This window comes from Anser cygnoides, chromosome 2 (genome assembly GCF_040182565.1).
Source record: "Anser cygnoides isolate HZ-2024a breed goose chromosome 2, Taihu_goose_T2T_genome, whole genome shotgun sequence".
Classification (NCBI taxonomy): Eukaryota; Metazoa; Chordata; class Aves; order Anseriformes; family Anatidae; genus Anser; species Anser cygnoides.
Genome location: NC_089874.1, coordinates 45,746,985 through 45,765,939, shown reverse-complemented (window position 1 = coordinate 45,765,939; position 18,955 = coordinate 45,746,985). Strand labels below are relative to the sequence as shown.

Below are 18,955 nucleotides of genomic sequence, written 5' to 3'. Positions count from 1 at the left end.
TTGATGTTTAATTTTTTGTGTAATGGAGATAATACCAAAATGGCTTTGTTGAAATACCATCCGATGTAATTGTCTCACGTGTCATACTTACAAATGTCTAATATTATTCATAGAGCTTTGCAAAAAGGGGGAAACATCAGCTCTAATATAGCTCCACCTGAAAACACTTACAAATGCATCTTATTTGGAACAGGAGGTCAAGGACTGGAATTAGTGTTTTTCTATGTTGAATTTGCTTATGTAACACTTCAACCTGGTATATTATTCATTCAACTTCTAAATTGTGTTTAATGAACAGCCTATGAGAGACAGTAGCTTGTCTGTAAAGCTAAGTACTGTATCATCACGAGTACAGGCATTTCATGCAGAGTGAGTGTCACACTTTGTTAATGCAGAAGATCCCTGTTTTTGTAGAAGTATTTCCAAGTGCCAGGAAAGTTTCTTGGCAATTGAAGAGATACTGGTAAGCAGCCATAGGGTATTGATTTGAATTTTGCAATGTGTATTGGAAGTACTAGCAAGCTGAGAACAGACGGGGTTCCTGGCTATGTTTGATGAGTCCATCCCATCTTTTAAGTCAGTATTTTTAATCTGTATGGATGATCCCAGTTTGGAAATTACCTATTTGTTTGTACCGCTGATTTTATTTTAGTAGTATATTGCATGTAATCCTGATGTACAGGTACCTAGTATAAAAGGAGAAGAAAAAATTCTTAAACAAAAGGGTCATGTCAGGATTTTCTTTATCAGATTTTCTTTCCTGTTAATATGATCCCCTAATCATCCCAGTCTTTCTAGATCTAATTTTATTTTTTAAACCTTTTTCTGCGCTTTATTCCCATTCTGGTTTCTGCTTTTTTTTCCTTAACTACCAATTTTTTGGAACACTGCATTTATCATTATATTACCTTAATTCTTGGGCAATAATTAAATTATTTGAGTACACTCCAGTTTTTCTGTGGATCTTTTAATTTATTCAATGCAATTTCGTGCAGTGTTGCTTAGTCCCATACTTGGGTGGGGTTTTGTTTCTAATTATTTTTCAAAGTACCTTATACATCATTCTTTGTTACTGTACATGTAAAAAATAGAACTTTTACAATGTCACAAAAACATCCAAGAAATGCTTTGTTGAAGGGTAAACAGGTTACCTAAGAGTGATTACAGCACTGGGCTATAGCGTTTGGGTTGCACTTGGGAAAGAGATGAGAATATACTTCATGTTAAACTTATGTTCTGAACCACACTGAAAAGGAGCCAGCTTCCACCTGCTGAAGAAAGAGGGAACCTGTGGAGGTTTGGTCTGCAGGCTAATATTAGCCTTTGTGTATTACTTTTTAGAGTTGCATTGAAGCCATAGGGACATTTTGAAAAGCAACATAAGAGTATTACGCTGAGTCATAGCAGGGAGCAACTTCAATTTTCCTGATTTAAATTATTATGGACTTAAAAGCCAATAATTCCTAAAAAGTTCTATTGCTGCTAGTAAAGTTTTTAGAAATATTTTTACATGAACATGTTCTTCAGATTTTTAAGATCAGGAAACTTGTTTTTTGTCAGAGAAAACAACAAAGTGTGCAATGCTAGAAATCATATAAATAATCAAATCAATACCGTTCTTCATAGTGATGTTTATTGTAATTATTCTTTTTTAAAACTTCAAAAAAAAAAAAAGTCATTTCAGTGAGGAGATAGTGGAATATAAAGTGAAATGTAAATTTTTAACCAACTCCTAATCCAGATGAGCAAGATACCTTTTGTATGCTTCCTTCTGCTGAAATGAGAATCAGAAATATGGTCCTTAGAAATGAGTAAGCTTTTCTTAGTTATTGTATTTTAAACAAAATACTAATTCCAGAAAAGACTTGGTTAGTACCTTGATTAGATTTGGTTATTAAAATGTTGAGTGGGGTTTTTTGTTTGTTTTTCGTAGGATTCTCTGCTTTTAAACTTTCATTGGAAATGCATTTGCCTGTCTTTTGAAATATTTTGATTCATTTATTCCTCTGAAAAAAAAAAACACACAGAAAGAAGAAGGGTCAGTTAAAGATGTGTACAGTTTGTTTTTATTTGAAGTTGCTCAATTTGTTCAGCACAGTATGCGTAGCTTTTAAAACACTCACAGTAGACAGTGTGTCTGCAAGCTGCCAATCTTGTTTAGTGCTGATTTTTTTCCTTAATACTCATTTTCAGCAATTTAAAAGTCCAGTCCTTAAATTTCATAGCTATTTTTAATTATAAGACTTGCCCTTCATTTCAGAGGTATGTTTCAAATATGTCTGAAAGTTTAGTGCCCTGTGTGGGACAGGAGTAAACTTCAGAATTAATGTGGCCTAATAGGTGGTTTTAGCCCTAGTACACTTTGAAATGCACAGCACAAACCAGAGTTGCTTCTCTCATGGGCTATGCTTTTGTGGTGTCTTTGAGTTGGCATAGTAGAGGCTGCTGCCCAAAGGGAAGGTGGTGCTGGCGTCCACAGAGTTCCTTCTGCCTCCTGGTGCTGGTGTTGGCCTTGTGAGTTGCATGAAGGAAAAGGTCTGTGTTAATGTATCCCTCTTCTTCGTTGTCTTGTATTTCAGGTGTTGCGTGCCCCAGTTCTTTTCTCCCTCAGTAGGGTGAGCTTCATTACTGGTACAAAGGCAACAAAAATGTGAGGATGGGAGGAGGTGGGACTGTGCTTTGCATGGTAGCCTGAATGCTGGATGGAGTTTGAGTTGTAGTTGACTACAACTCAAAAGAAAGTTGGCTTTCTGCTGCTTCATGGCCTTTTTCATGAGCATTTCAGGAAACCAATGAAACATCAGAAATGTTGCCACTCCCAAAAAAAAAAAAAAAAAAAGCCAGTGGTAGTTGTCTTTGAAACGTGCAAGTGGTGATTCTGTTGTACTTAGTGGCTTCCTTGAGCTTTAGTGGGCTAACAGACTAATCTGAGCCTGAAAGTACATTCTACAGTTGTCTGAAATTATTTGACTAAATAGTTGGGATATTTTTCCTCTACAGTATCTATCTGATTGTCCTTTAAATGAGCTGAATTTGAAAAGTTAATAGCAAACTGAAGTGTGGTTTAATTACAGTGCTTTATTTCAGTAGTTCTCTAAATGATGGTTGGCTCATTAGCTACTGGCATTTTGCTTCTGTCAGACCTGGAAATTGAGGTTCTGTACAAAATTGTGTGGTTGACTTGAATAGCTGCTTTCCAGCAGGTGAGACTAGAACTACTGTGTCTAATTAAACTCTAATTCCACAGAATGATTATTTTCATTTCATTTAATGTTCATGTTAGTTTTCCATATGCGTGATTGTTGCCTGTAGTTCCTTTATGGGACCCAGCTAATCATGCTTCAATGGAGCTAAGTAAAGTAAGTGACTAAATTCCATGTATTACAGAAAAGTGGTGTTATACATATCTATACATATCAAGTCTGCTAAAGACAGACCTGATGCATACTTGTTCCAGAATGAAACAGGGCTGTACTTTCTTCTTCTTATAAATTATTTAATTGACTGTATGTAATTTATAAATCTTTCTTTTAAATCAGGATGTTGATTGAGAATCATGTTGAATGGAGAACTAATGTTCAAAGAATCAGAAGATAAAGTGTATTTGTAGGTAATTCAGAGACCTTCATTCAGTTCTTCACACAGGAAAAATGAAACTATTCTAAAAAAAGTACTGAATAAATATGATGAAAGAGTGTTAGAAGTTAGTAAAGCTTTAAGTGGTATGTAATATTCTAGTTTCACAATTGAGATCTTTCTTGACCTTTGCCATAATATTTCAGATATTGGAGACAGTTTTTGTATTCCAGATTAACCATAAATGTCTAAAGACATCCGTTCATCAGCACGCTCTTTTTTCAGTCAGTCCATACTTACTATATATTTCCTAAGCCTTCAGTATTATAAACTCTGAATCTTTGTTCACATTAAAATGTGAATGTAACTGTGATTACAGTTAATCACAGATAAAATGTGAATGTGAATGTGTGTGTAACTGGAAAAGACCAAAAAGTAGTTCAGCGTTGTCTGTTGCTTAAATCATTAAACACTAGCAACTCTTATCGTTTGATATAATCACTCCTTTTTGAAGATAGAGCATTTGATGAAGTAAATATTTTCTCAAAATGCACCTCTTACAAATATTAACCATTTCAAGCAACATTGCTTATTTATGTTTTATTGAAAAGTACAATTTATGGGATTAAAAGTTGCTGATGTTTAAGAACAAACCACCTGAATGAAATATTGAGGTGATTCATGATGTCAGGGATTTTGCTTCTTGATTGAAGTTGACAGTCGTGTTTTCTCTTGAAACGGTAGCTTTAGCTGATTGTCTGGTTTTCTGTGAATTGCAAGAACATTTCTGCAGCTGAAGAATTAATCATGCCCCCAGTCTGCTCTCTGGTAGCTGCACAGCTGTTGTTATGTGACCCGCTTGCAGTTTGGTTTTGGAGGGTTTGCTGATTCCATCTTCCAGCTAGAGATGCCAGGAGTAGTCTACTTGGAAAACGTGGCGAACAGTAGATAGCTTTGAAGAAGTAACAGTGGTTTTGCAGAGCAGATACGAGTTCTCCTATGGCTCTAGTTTCTGTTCTGTATTTTCAAAGTTACTAACATCTACAGGTTGCTGAAGGATTTAAAAAAAAAAAAAAAAAAAGCCACTCAAACCATGAATGGAAGCAAACTTTTTCCAGCCTTCAACGTTCAAGCTACGGCTTGCTGGCTTGCTTGTTTTTTTTTTCTTCCCTCTTTCAATAGTTGCTGCTTACTGTGACTACAGGCTTTTAAAAAAAGCTGATTCATGTGTCCCTGATCAGGGAGCCCTGCTCCTCCCTCTCACAGATGCCCTCAGCTCCCTGTTACGTCCCCCCACTGCACCAGCATCTGTTGGTCTGAAAAAGTCTTGCTGGTGGAAGGCACTTGCACGACTGGTCAGCCAAAGGAAGGAATCACTGCTTTAATCGTGTTCTAGTGTTCCTTAATTAGTGGTAGGAAATGAGCAAACCAAATTCAGTACTATCTAACCAAAGATATTGATTTTAGATGCTAGGTATCTTTCTGCTGTGCTGAACTTAACTGGAATGGACTACTAGGTTCAGACTAGGGAAGGGGAAATCCAAGAGACAGATGCTGCACAAGTCATGTTTCCTTAGGGGTCTGTGGCTTTAGAGAGTCTTCCCAGTTGTGGCTGCTTTTAACTGTATTTTTAATTGCTGTAGGCAATGAGGCTAGCCATCACAGGAGAATTATTCAAGTGGAAGAGGAAAGAATCCGATTTTTCTATATGTGGATGTTTGCAGCATTTGTACTTTTGTGATCAGGGGAGTAGGTAAGGTGTTGTCCATATGTCCAGCACGGAGTATGCGTGCTCGTTCCCAGTTTTATTTTCCTGTGTCTAACGCTGGAACTAACAGGACTGTGGCACTGCAAAGTGCGTTAGCAGAGAAAAAAGGATTTCTGTAAATTGGATCATCTCGTAACATTAATTAATCAGTGCAGTCACAAACCCTGTGGACAGACGTTTCCTTTTGGAAAATGACAATGCGGGTTTAAACACACACTGTAATCTACTTTTCTCATGCAATGGTGAGCCAGATTTTCCTATTGAGCCTTTGCTTGCAATAAATTGAACTCCAGAGCCAGTAATGATATTTGCTTGAAATATTAAGGCAGTGAAGATGCATTTATTTTGTCTTAGAGCTTATTTGTCAGATGGGTCCAGACCAAATGTGTTAACTGCTTTTATTACACACACAATTGTTTTCAAGAGACGAACCTACTGTAGTTTGGAAAATAAATGGTCTTTGGCTTATTTTGATGACAGTCTAAGCAGCCTTCCCTTCTCTCTCCTGGTGCGTACCGCCTTTCATTAAGTTTTGGTATGTGTTGTTATACAGTTAATTTTCTTTGTTTGGTGTTCAGTCTTGCTATTAGTTAAAGTTTCATTGTAGTACTATGTATAGAGGACCATCACAGCAAGGAATGTTTTTTTATCAGTCTTTTTGCATATTTGACTCCCTTCTAGTGCTGCTTATTCTCTAAAGCAATATTGAAATATTGTACGAAAATATGTTTGTGGTATAAAATACAGATATTTTAAAAATATTTTCATGAACTTTGCTAAAAGTAAAAAGATCATGAGCCTGACTGAAATTGTTTATTGCTAGAACCTTTATTTTAAGGCTGACTAACCTAGGTTTATTTCTGTCTTCTTTTCAGAATTGGTAAAGGATTTCAAGGTGTCATGAAAAGGTGGGGATTTAAAGGCCAGCCTGCAAGCCACGGCCAAACTAAAACTCACAGACGCCCTGGAGCAATATCTACCAATGTGAGGATTCTTATTTCTTCTCGCTTTCTGATGTAAATATTCTTCTGTGTCTTTAGAACTAATTACTAAAAATGAATTGTTTCACAACAGCAAGCTGTTACCATCTACTCTGTGGTAGGAGAGAATCTCAAATGTTTCAAAGGAGGTTCAGAAACCTGTATAGTAAACAATCCAGATAGCTGTTCTTGTATGTCTTAATTTATGAATATTTATTGTTGGTAAGTAACTAATCAGATGTTTTAACTGAGCAAATTGTGGTATCGTACTATAGCTGAGAGAAATAGTCTTAAAATTTCAAAGAGAGTTCTAAAAATCTTTTATCACAGCATTTATACATTGGAAAGGATATACCCTTCGCTTTATACTGCAGATATTATGCTATTCTTTGAAGAAGTAGGTGGTTGTACTGTGGAACCCCAATTCCTTTTATCGCCTTTCCTGGTTTGTGTAGCTGTTTAATGAACTCTTCCATCCCCAAAATAGCTTCTTGGTTACTTAGCATTTTTAAGCAGAGTACAGAATATTTTAAAGTTTCAAGCTATAAACAATATTGCTTTAAAAGTTCTTTGGAACACATGCTTCAAAACTTTGTCCCTGTAAAGCTTGCATAAGATATAGACTGAATGAGGAGGACTTTTTTTAAATCATTCACTACGCAGAATGAAAACCAACTGAGTCACAGTATTGAACATGAATGGTCTGATATTTTCCAGTCTAGTGTTGACCACCTCACGTATTTTTGTGATCCTGCATTGTGTAGTACAAAATCTTGTCCCTAGAACTTGTTGTTGATTTCCTGAAATCAAGACTTGCGTAAAAGTTAAATAAATAAACATAATTAATAATTAAGAGTGGTACAGGAGACTGAGTCAAATCCCTGGGTAATGCTGTAGAACTGAAAATTATTTCGATTATTCCTGCCCCCTCCTTTTTTTTTCCACACTTGTTCTCCAAGTTATACTCAGCCAAACAAAAATGGGATACAGAAATTACACAATAGCAGGACATGTATTTTTCAGAACAGAATTTAAAATGACATGCTTTTAAAAAAAAATAATAATCTGTTATCAGTATAAAACTTGTGGACTGGAGGGAAGGGAGAAACTAAACTAGGGTATATCTTAACTTTGGCAGGGCTGCTCTGGAGCCCTGTGTGGGCATCCACAAGTATTTCAGGGGAATTTGTCAGTTGCTACTGACTGTGATGTAGTTGAGAGTAGTGTTTTGACAGCCATTTTAGAGAACTGTACCTTTTCTTGTTTTTATCTAAATGAAAACATAGGATGAATGAAGATTTTGATCTGTATCTATAACCATTACATATTAAGAAAAGCTAGAATCCCTTTGTAAGTAATAGTACTGTAACAGTGATTTTTATGATTGAGGTCAAGTGTTTAAGATAACAAATAGAGTAATACCTAGCATCCATCAGGTAAGGATTAGCATTTAAAATGCTAATCAATATTAGATGTTTTCAACATTGTAAATACCAGCATATTTTCTTGCTGTAACACTCAGGTTTGAAAGTACTGCTTGCAGTTACATAATTTTGGGGCCTGTTTTTATCTAGAAAGCTGCAAAAGTTTACCGTGGAAAGAAAATGCCTGGTAAAATGGGTAACATCTACAGGACATCTTTTGGGCTAAAGGTAAGTACCAACCATACTAGAATGTGCATGAGGTGGTTGCATTGCCAAACAGTGGACTAACCATCCCTATTGCGGTGTACTGTCTGTCATTTGTTAGAGGTAAGCAAGTTGGAAACACAAGAGCAGCAAATATGTGCTCCTGTCTTGTGGCTTACGAAGAAGGTATCTAACTCCCTTTGTGTATATACAGTCCTGGGGACTGGGATTTCAGGTGACGCTTGCACATCTCTTGTGTTTTTCACTGTTTACCTAAACTTCTGCTTTGCTGTAGAAAAAGCATTGGGCCTCTGGCGTTCTACAATATATGTTTTTATGTCAAATGGGTCGTTCAAACCCAGATCAAGTCTAAGTTGTCTGAAGCCATCCTTACTTTATTGTGGCCTTTCACTTTCCTGTGTGAAAAGGGGACTATAGTTTCTGTTTAGATTCTGATGTGTGCATACCTGCAGGAGTTCTTGGGCTATTACACCCACTATTCTTTCTCTGCAGGCAACCTCTGTAGTTTGCACAAAAGCATATTAGCCTCCAGGTTCTGAAAAAGTGTGCTGCTGCTCTCTAACTAGAACTTATGTTTCATAACAAGAAAATGCGCATATTCAGTTGAGCACCTCATAGAATTAAGAAATTAACAAATGGTTGCAATAACATTTGCATGAACATATTTGTCTTAATTTGTCACATACGAATTATACAACAGCTCTTGCTGTTAGAGGGGAAAAGAGAGTTAGGAATTTCAGTTGGAGTTATGCTGAGCGAAGGGCTGACTTAATCTGCCTGACCATGAGCCCTTTAAAACTGTTCAATGTACTCCTGCAGTAGAAGGCTGTGCACTCAAAATAGCATGTAACCAAATTTTGTGGCACATCTAGGTCTCTGAAGAACATTGTTCTTCTTCAGAATGCCCCCTCCATTTAATCAGTTTGTGCTTTGCTTGGCTACTGTTTGTAAAGCTGGGAATAGTCTGTAAAATGAGCTCGTTGTTTTTTTGGTTTTTTTTTGGCTCCTAGGTGTGGAGGATCAACACAAAACATGACATTATCTATGTAAATGGCTCTGTTCCAGGTCACACAAATTGTCTGGTGAAGGTATGTTTGATAGTTTCAACTTATGTAGTATTAGTGAATGCTAAGCTTTTTACAGCTCTCTCCTTAAAATAGGAAAAACATCGGTTCAATGCAATCTTCATTTCTTTTGGGTTCAATCTTTTCCTATAGAATTAAAGCAAGTAGGATCATCTCTGTGGAAGGGTGATTAGGAGCAGTGGGTTACTGCTTATTCTAAACAATTTGTTCATAGCTTTGCTCAGGGGTTGTGCATGTAGCATATGATAAGCCAGTAGTCACTGGACCCTTATGGAAAGTGCTTCAGGGCTAGGTCCATCCCCTTTTAACCTGAGTCCATAGTGTGTTGGTGAGATCAACAGAAGGTTATTTACGGGCTGTATTCACGAACAGAATACAGAAATACACAGCAAGCGCTGCTTTAAAAATTATTCAAAGCATTCACATACACAGTGGCAGTTACCTTTCTAAGAAGTAATCGAGAAGACAGCTGGAGTTCACAATAATGATATGAGTTCCTTTTGCAATCAGTATAAATGTATCAGTGTCATCTTCTGTGACATTTTACAAAATTAATTGTTAATTGCAAATTTTATGGAGATTGTTTCAGGATTGTCTATGAAAAGCTGGAACAGTGAGAAGTAATATATACCCATCAAAGCAAGAAAAATAGTGCTAAGTATTTTTTTCAGAATAGATGTTTCTTCTAATTAAGTATATTCTACATATCTGCAAACATTCTTTGGAATTTTTTTTCCTTTCTGGCTTAACGGATTACAGGGCATCAAACATCTTTAGTATCATTGATTATAAAGATTGTCAGATATACAGATATATGTATAACATATTGTTTAAAATCCTCAGAAACATTGTAGGGATTTAAATGGTCCAAATTTTGAAAAGTTACAGAGTTCAGAAAGTTCTGATATTTTGAACCAGTTTATTATGTTCTTGGCATGTTTTGCTATGAGCAGTCTGTTTCTGCTATGTATTTTCTAGCTGTGGAGCACAAGTCCACAGTTACTGGGCAGTAAGTAAAGCAGAGCTGCTTTTAGAAGAGGTGATGTCTTACAGAAAAATGAAGTTTCTTTTTATGTGTCTCTCATTGGAAGTAAGTCCTTTTTTCTCAGGGAGGTGTCTCTAACTTGATTTGACTGTCATGTCCACTCCAAGCCCGGAGAATACATCACATATTTCTTTCCCAAGATTTCAAAGTTAAAATGAGTTAACAAATGTAGAGGAGAAGTTTTCAGAGTAATTTTTCTGCAGAATTCCTAGGCATGATGTAAGTGATGTAGAATTAAGACCAGTTTGACTGACTTTTCATCTGTATATCAGACTGAATGACCTTTCCTTCGACTGTGTTCTAAGTATCTTTGCTAACCCTAAGACGTGAAACTGGTACGTAGCTATATGTTAGTCTGAGGTTTAATTATGGATTGGTTGTTGGATAATATTTAACTCGTGTGTATACAAGCAATATAATATAGCTGAAAAAATGAATAATATTTGATGCCCAGTCCTTTTAGCTTGATCTTAATGGTACTCTTAAGCAAGAACAAACTTGTTAACAGGAGACTGGGCCGAGCCATCTGAGCATATCCAGTAAACTGTTGACATCTGGAATATGAAGAGGATAATAGACTTTGATTGTCATGGCAGTCTGCTGCATTACCATCTAAGTACTTGCCATTTCTAGTGGCAATTTCCGTTCAGTTCACTCACCATAGATGTTGACTGGAACTTTACCCTAGTATCAGAAGAAAAAATGCCTTCACTGCCTTTTTTCAATGCTCTTTTTTTTCTCATTATTAACTAAGTGACACAAGGCACTTTTCTTACTTCTTTGCTAAGTCTCTTTTGTTTGACATGTAGAATCTGTGTTAATTGTATTTGCAAGTTACCTTTTTGAAAATATTTCAAGACATAGTTGGACTTTTGAATTGATAACTATCTTTGTATGCTTTTTGGCATACACATTTCAGAGTTGCAGCTAATTCCATTATTAGAATTGAGGGTTGAAGATCCGTGGGAAGAATTATAGGGATTTCATCCCTTAGATCTGTCTGATTAACGTAATATAATATTTGGAAGAGTTTCTAGCTAAAGTGCTACGACCTCAAATTTTCATGGGTTTTTAGTTTTAAATAACCCTGTATTTAAATTTTAAGTTTTTAGAAATTGCTTCCACTCACATATTTGGTGATAGGAGGGAGTATGTGGTTAGCAACAGCTTATTGAAAATCCTTGAGCTGGTGAATCCATTCTGTGTTTTTTATTGTCCTTCATAAGACACATGAATTACTGGAGTTGTTTTACCCTGCTGGCAGCTGAACTCCACCACAACCACTCTCTCACCTCCCCCTCCTCAAAGGGGGAGAAAATGTGATGGAAGGGACTCAAGGGTTGAGATAAGGACAGGGAGATCACTCATCAATTGTCGTCACAGGCAAAACAGATACTCAGCATAGGAAGTTTGATTTATTGCCTAACACCGGCAGATTAGAGCAGTGAGAAACTAATACCAAACTGAAAACACCTTCCCTCAATCCACCCTCATCTACCTCCCCACCCTGAGCAGCACAGGAGAATGGGGAATGGGTGCTGTGGTTGGTCCATGGTGCTTCAGCTCTGCCTCTCCCTCACGGTCAGCTCCACGTGGGGTCCCTCCCACGGGATGCCGTCCTTCCCGAACTGAGCCTGCGGGGGCTGCCCACAGGCAGCAGCTCTCCAAGACCTGCTCCCACACGGCTCCGTACCACGGGGTCCATCCCCCAGGAGCAGACTGCTCCAGCACGGGTCCCCCACGGGCGGCAGCTCCCCCCAGACCCCCTGCTCCTGCGTGGGCTCCTCTCCACGGGCTGCAGCTCCGGCCCGGGGCCTGCTCCTGCGGGGGCTCTCCATGGGCCGCAGCCTCCTCCAGGCCACATCCACCTGCTCCACCGGGGGCTCCTCCACGGGGGGGCTGCAGCGTGGAGATCTGCTCCGTGTGGGACCCATGGGCTGCAGGGGGACAGCCTGCTTTGATCTGACATGGGGCAGTTGCTGGGGTCTGCTCATAGAGACCAGCCCCACAGCCCCCCTGCTACCAAGCCCTTGCCACGTAAACCCAGGACAATTACACATATTCATTTAAAAATATAAGGGAAGATTTTTTAATATATCTCTGAAGAGAAAGATTTAATTTAAAAAGCATATGCCGCAATACGGTACAATGTGTGTTCTCTAATTTCTTGGAGAAAATAAAACCTTCATTTAATCTTGCTGCTGTCATCTGTGGTATTTTTAGCTTGTTTTGAGCCTTCCTTCCGTGGTGTTTTCTTGTTTACGTACAGACTTTGACTTTCTATACATTGATATATGGCTGTTTGTATCTGTAGCTGAGGAGAGAAATTACGGGATATTAGCTTCCATTATTACTGTTTGTTCCACTAAATACCTGCCTGAAACTGGGTACGAGTAATGTCTAGGGGCTGTGGAACCATCTGTCTTTCAGCTCGAGAACTGGAATATCACATAATACTCTTCTTCTCTGTGCGTGCCTCTAAGAGGAAGGCATTTTTTGTTCAGTAACTGTTCATTGTTGCCTGGTAACCATGAAAACCACAGTGTACCTTAAAGCGTATATTTGTTTTATGTTATATATTTTTGGAAACTTAGTGCATCAGCACTGTATCCAGACGGAGATGAAGCACTTAGATTTTTCGAGTTTCATCTTCACCGTAGAAGGTGCAGAAGGCTAGGATTGATGGACTCCTGGTTTAATTAGGAATCAGGTTTAGTTTGATGTTGCATGCTGAACCATGCAGTTAAATTACTGACACAAGTAATGTTTCTAGCCAACTGGAAAATTAATCAAAAAGGCTGATTTAGGGTGGATTTCTGCCTCAGTGGCAAGGTCTGATAAAATTAAGAAAATTTAGGAGTATTTTAGTCTGTACGGAACTTCTCTGCTCTAAGTGTAGCATCACAGTGAACATTTGTAAATTGTGTTATGCTATTGAGATCACCTACCTCTTGTGATACCTATTACTCTTGGTGTATCCTCTTAGGTTACAGGGCTTAGAGTTACGTACTGTGGTGCTCATCGTCTAGGAGAAAAACGCTGGTAGTTTTGTTTTTTTCCGTTTGGAACCTTATGTTGCTTGATTTTTTTTCTCCCCAGTAGATTATCAAAAAGTTCTCTCTTCAGTTATCATTCCAAGGAGAAGCATAAGACTAATTCCTTTTTTAAAGGGCTGCTTTTTAATCGAGGTGATACTGTAATATGGTATAATACAGGATGCTATAGTTTAGACTTGATAATGTTTTATGCATGTCCTATTTTTAAGACACCTCATTTTCTTAGTATATGCAATGTTGGTTACTAAATTGCCTTTTTGCAAGCTAGATTTAAACTTGAAGCATACCATTGCTTTAGTGTAGTACTGTGCTTGAGCTAAGAAACTTCTAAGTCCTCGGCTACTGCTTTTTTCTTCCTTTTTTTTTTTTTTAAGAGAAGTCTGTAGTAGTTCACATCCTACTTATCTCACTGGCCAGTATTGCTGTCTGTGTTTTTAGCTGCTGACACCTGTGTTAGGTGTGCAGTGCTCAAATTGAGGATGTGTAGGAATAGTATGATACCTTGACTTTTTTTGTGTTTCATGTCCTGGACCTTGATAGAGTGGTGTAAGGGTTTTTTTGTTTGTTTTTTAAGACAAAATAAGGCTGATCATAAATTGGCTATAATTATTGAAGTAAATTTTCTGCCTAACTTCAAAAAATAGCATAGAAACTGAGCTGGGTAATGTATGACACTTGAGATTATTTCTAAAACTGAGTGTATTGAAACACATTTTTCTGTCTAGCAAACAGTTTGCATTCTTGGCTGTGGTTGCTAACACAGCCCGAAGCCCTGTTAAACAGCAAATGTGAATTGTGACTTCAGCGTTAAGTTTTGATGCCTGTTTAAGACCATATTATTTTGTGTTGATAGATTTCTGAATTTGTATATACTACCTATTTTTGCTGTCAATATATGGGACGTGCATACATGCACATTAAGTATCTGCAAAACTCTTTGACTGTTTTAAAGATCTAGTGCCAAAATAATGATCAGGTCCAATTTCAACTTTCTCACGTTTTTCTCATTTACAAAACTTCACAGAGAATATACTGTAACGTATTTATACTACTATGCACAATGTCTATCTATAGGATAGTGTACTGTAATATACAGCAATATTAACAGTAGTTAAGCAAGCCAAGTGGCTATGTTATATTGAGTTATACAGTGAATGCTTATATGGATCGTAACAGCTAGCTGGGTGCTCAGCCCACTTCCTTCTCTGAGTGAGAGCTAAGTTCGCTGGATTTTAATAACGCAGAGCATTAAAACTTACACAGATGTCATGGGGTTCTTCTGGTTTTGTTTGTTTTTTCCATTCTTTTTTCCTTTGAGAATTGTCAGGAAGAGAGTTGAAAGGGATCAGTGCTATCAATTGTGAAAATACTGGATTTATATTGCCAGAAAACCTGCAGAAGAGCACTTAAAATCTTAGACATGGCGTCATTAAACTTTTGAGTTGTAAACTGTTTTTTCTCAGGGACTAAACACAGTTATGAGAGAAGCTTATATGTGAATTATTTCTACATAATTACACAACTGTTAGAGACTACAGCCTTATTGTGAAAGGTTACCAAAGCAATTGCTCATACAGCAGTTTCAATTTAGAATGTAAAAAATATTCTGTGAACTTCGGGAAGGAAGGAGGGAAGTGAAATGTTACTTGAGACAGCTTTGGATTTTTTGTTCTAAAGCATAGTTTTGCAGCTGTGGGATTTTGACTCTGAGGAGTAAGGTGAAAGACATTCAGTGGCATTTTTCCCTTTATTAGGGATGCTCTCAGAAGATTACTGTGAGAACAGGAAGAGCTGTGCTGGGTCATGCACAGTACAATGTTAATGCAAACAAATGTAACTGCTACTGTGTACTGTCTAGCTTCCTTATAATGCTGCAAAGTTGTGCAGCAGAGATAATAAATACAGAAAACTTTCCGTATGTTCCATCCTTCCTAAATAAAAAGTAGGCCGTCCATTAATTTTATTGAGAATACAGAGAAAATGTATCATGTTTTAAGTTGCTAATTGTAGTTTTCAGATGTAAAGTGAAATTGAATTATCCTTTTGATAGGAATAGTAATACCTGTCTAACAACTTTGGGAATTTTGAATGAACATGCCTCTTTCTTACTTCTATCTGGTATTGATGCTTCAAGACGATGCTTCAGGAGTAGAGCTTTACTTGCACTTGAAAGCCTTGAGTGTAGAAAAAGACAGAAAAGGAGCTAGAGTTTTCACTAGTCAGAAAACATACTGTATCAGTTATAGTGATCAAAAGACAGAGCATATCAGAAGAAAATAATTTTAACACCCGCCATGGCTCATGCTCTTGGGATCTACCAAGCTTCTGAGGAGTTTAAAAGGGGCAAAATGAAATGTTACTGTACAGTGGCTGGCTGAAAAGGTCCCTTAGGAATCCTGAAGCTTCTTTAAGAACACTCCTTATTGCACAAAATGCACTATCTGCAACAACATTAAGGTTGAACAGAAATCTTACATTTACTTAGATAAACTAATGCAGGAGAAAGATTAGAGTGTTGGGTTTGCCTTCAGTTAAGAACAGATGTCTCACTCATAAGTCCTAGGATAAGAAATACCTGCTTTAAGAAAAGAAAGGAAGAAAAAAAGGGGGGGGGGGGAGGGAACAAACATTTAAGTTCCTTTCACTTTCCAGGTGTCCAAAACAACCTGTATGTAGAACCACAAGATGGTTTGGGTTGGAAGGGACCTTAAAGATCACCCAGTTCCAACCCCCTGCCATGGGCAGGGACACTTCCCACCAGACCAGGTTGCCCAAAGCCCCATCCAGCCTGGCCTTGAACACCTCCCGGGATGGGGCATCCACAGCTTCTCTGGGCAACCTGTTCTACAGCCTCACCGCCCTCAGAGTAAAGAATTTCTTCCAAATATCTTATCTAAATCTACCCTCCTTTAGTTTAAAGCAATTACCCCTTGTCCTATCACTACACTCCCTGATAAAGAGGCCCTCCCCAAATATGTAATACTACATATTTATTTCAAAATGAGAATAAACCAAAGTAACAAAAAAAATAAATATGAAAAACATTCTAGTAAGATGCATATGAAATAAATAAGATATCAGAAATAAAGCAATTTATCTTCATCTTCCTATAATATTGTGGCTAATGTAGAGACCATGGATATTTTCACTATATTTCAGAAGAGAGGTGTAGCAAAGAAGGCTTATGCTGTGTCATGGGATGAGGGAGGAAGAGAAAAAGGAAGAAGGGAAATAATAGGTAACTGGTGAAGTTACTAAAACATGTTTATCTAGTAAAAGAAATAGCAGCAGTATATTGAAAGGGAAATGTGACTTCCGCAGTTCAGGTGGAATGGTTGAAGCTGTTTGATTTTGTTTCCCATGAGCTCACTGTTGCTGGAGCTGTTGCAGCTCCAGCTGTTGTCTTTGGACCTGCACCTCAGCCTAGTTTATTCCATGTAGATACGTAACGTGAACTGCTGTCTGCCCTGGGCATGGGTACTTCAGTAGTTATGCATGGCAGTTGACAAGTGAACAGGAGGTGTCTGGTGGAAGAGTAATGGTCTACTCAAAAAGCTAAGTAGCCATCCTAACCAGTATGATGCGTTGAGCCTTTCTCCCCCTTGTTCTTTGCAAAAGGCTTTCTTTTGTTTAATAAACCTTCATTTAGAAAGCTGTTGGAACTTCTTTGGATAAAATAAATAGCAGTTTTAAAAGCTCAAGTTTAAGTCATTTATTGTGCATTTCATCTGCAGGAATCCTCATGGACTTCTGCAAAGGCTCAAGTAATAACAGATATGAATCTGGTAAAATCAGGGCTGTCAGAAGAGAACTGTCAGCAGGCATAAAATTGTTTTATCTAATTTCTGCTGTAAATCACAGTTGTCTTATGTGAGGCTTTTTCCAGCCAAGTAGAAACAAGCTTCCAGCTCTTAAGAAGACTTCCCCCAAAAAGAGGGGGGGGGGAGGGTGAGGGGAAAGACAACTTATCTTCACTACACTAAAATTTTCCCTAATCTAGTTGTACTTTTTTAAATCCAATTGAGTACGGTGGCTGAAAGGGATTATTACAGCTCCAGGAGGAAGATCGTCTGTAACAATATAAAAATGAAGAACCTTATTTTAAATGAAATTTCATTATTTGAAAATTTGTCGCTCTTTTTTTTCTTCTTCAGAGATACCACCTCTCTATCTTCCACCGCAGACAAACTGCTTTTTGCTGATAACTCTAGCTACTAATTTTCTTCAAAGATTGGAGTTTCAAGGGCTAGATTTTAAATCTTTTCACCATGTAGAGAGGTCAGTAAAGGAAAGTTATTTCTGTATGGCACTACAGTTTTGGAAATTAACTTTTCTTAAAGGCTTATGTTCCACAAACCTGGGTACTGATTCCTAGGTGAAGAAGTCTACATATTTAATTCTGTAGTCACTGATTAGCCTTGCAGTAGCCAGAGGGACCACATACAATACAGATGCGTATCTTTGTAGAATCAGTTGCCAGAATTAGTTTGTATCATAAATACAGGAGCATGTCTTGGTTGTTGAAGAGGTTATTACACTGCGTAATATAACTTAATATGTCATGTAGGAAAGTAATGTGGGATATAAACACAGTTAAAACAAGCCCTGCTTGCATACGTTTATGTTAATAGCATTTTAAAATATTGAGCAATGAATTCATAAGAGTAGATTTCCTTTCTGTCAGTATGGTACAAGTGATAAATTCTCCTTGAGCATTTTTGTTTGCAGTGTTGTTTTTTTTTTGTTTTCTTGTTGTTTTTTTTAACTCCTCAATGACTTCGGTACAAAAAAAAGTAGTGTAAAGTAACTGATGATTATACAGGATATGCAAGTATGATGTGAATGCTATTGTTTCTTCTTATACATGCAAGGTGATTTCTTTGACTTTTAGTGCATTGCTCTCTGAAAGTTCTCTGTAATATTTATTAACCTTCCTTTTCCTCTCTTGCCTTTTAGGTCAAAGATACAAAATTGCCTCATTACAAAGACTGCAATAAAAACCCTCCGTTCCCCACATTTTTTGCTGATGGAGACGAAAAACTACCTGAAGACTTGTACGATGAGGAAATTTTCCAGTTCACGGATCCGTCTGTCACATATGCATAATGTTCGTGACATCTTTCAAAATGTACAGTTTTGTTATTTTCATGAACTTTGCAATGCTATATAAGAATAAACCTATGAATTGCAATCTGGCCAACTGACATGAATGCTTCAGATATCACTGTTTTGGTAGGGTAATAAGACTTAAGACTATAAATTGCAAATCTGTATAAATCAGCAGGTGAGTCAGACGGACAGGTTTCAAAGCACATTAGCTTGTCTTCAGTGATCTTTTGTCCTCCGTCACGGGCTGTGAAAACTTAGACGTTTCTAAAAAACTGTCCTGAAGATGGGTCTATTTGATTTTTTTGAATGCTACCAAATTCCACATTTCTCTTCTGTGGAAAGTATTCTGGCCAACTGATCAATCTAACAAAAAAAAAAAAACACTTTCATATCTGCTTAGACATCTGAGGGGATGAATAAATCAGATGCAAATCCAGATTCACAAAGCGTAATAACCTGAAATTAAAAAGGGAAAATACATTCATTTATAGCAGCATGGGTTGATTTTTATTTCCTTCTTTTTACTAGAGCTCTTTTCTTTAGCTTTAATGTTGTGTTGAGTTTAATATAGCAGATATCCATCAAATTTCCTAGGGTAAAGATCTTCTTGACCACTGTCTGTCTCTTCAGAGAGTGCTAGCAGTGTGAACAGTGAGGGGGTATTGGGAGGAGAAGTGTTTATTAGCA

The 18,955-nt window shown here is 37.5% G+C and overlaps 1 protein-coding gene across 1 annotated transcript in view; it reads left to right on the top strand.

Annotated features, from left to right (window-relative positions):
- The window catches only part of MRPL3 (mitochondrial ribosomal protein L3), a 28,441-nt gene extending 10,078 nt beyond the window's left edge, over nucleotides 1-18,363 (top strand). The window contains exons 7-10 of the mRNA XM_048077998.2: nucleotides 6,220-6,328; nucleotides 7,899-7,976; nucleotides 8,984-9,061; nucleotides 18,116-18,363. Of these exons, the coding sequence (XP_047933955.2) occupies nucleotides 6,220-6,328; nucleotides 7,899-7,976; nucleotides 8,984-9,061; nucleotides 18,116-18,265 (415 nt within the window). The 3' untranslated portion in view covers nucleotides 18,266-18,363. The remainder of the gene's footprint in view (nucleotides 1-6,219; nucleotides 6,329-7,898; nucleotides 7,977-8,983; nucleotides 9,062-18,115) is intronic.
- Nucleotides 18,364-18,955: the final 592 nt, after the last annotated feature.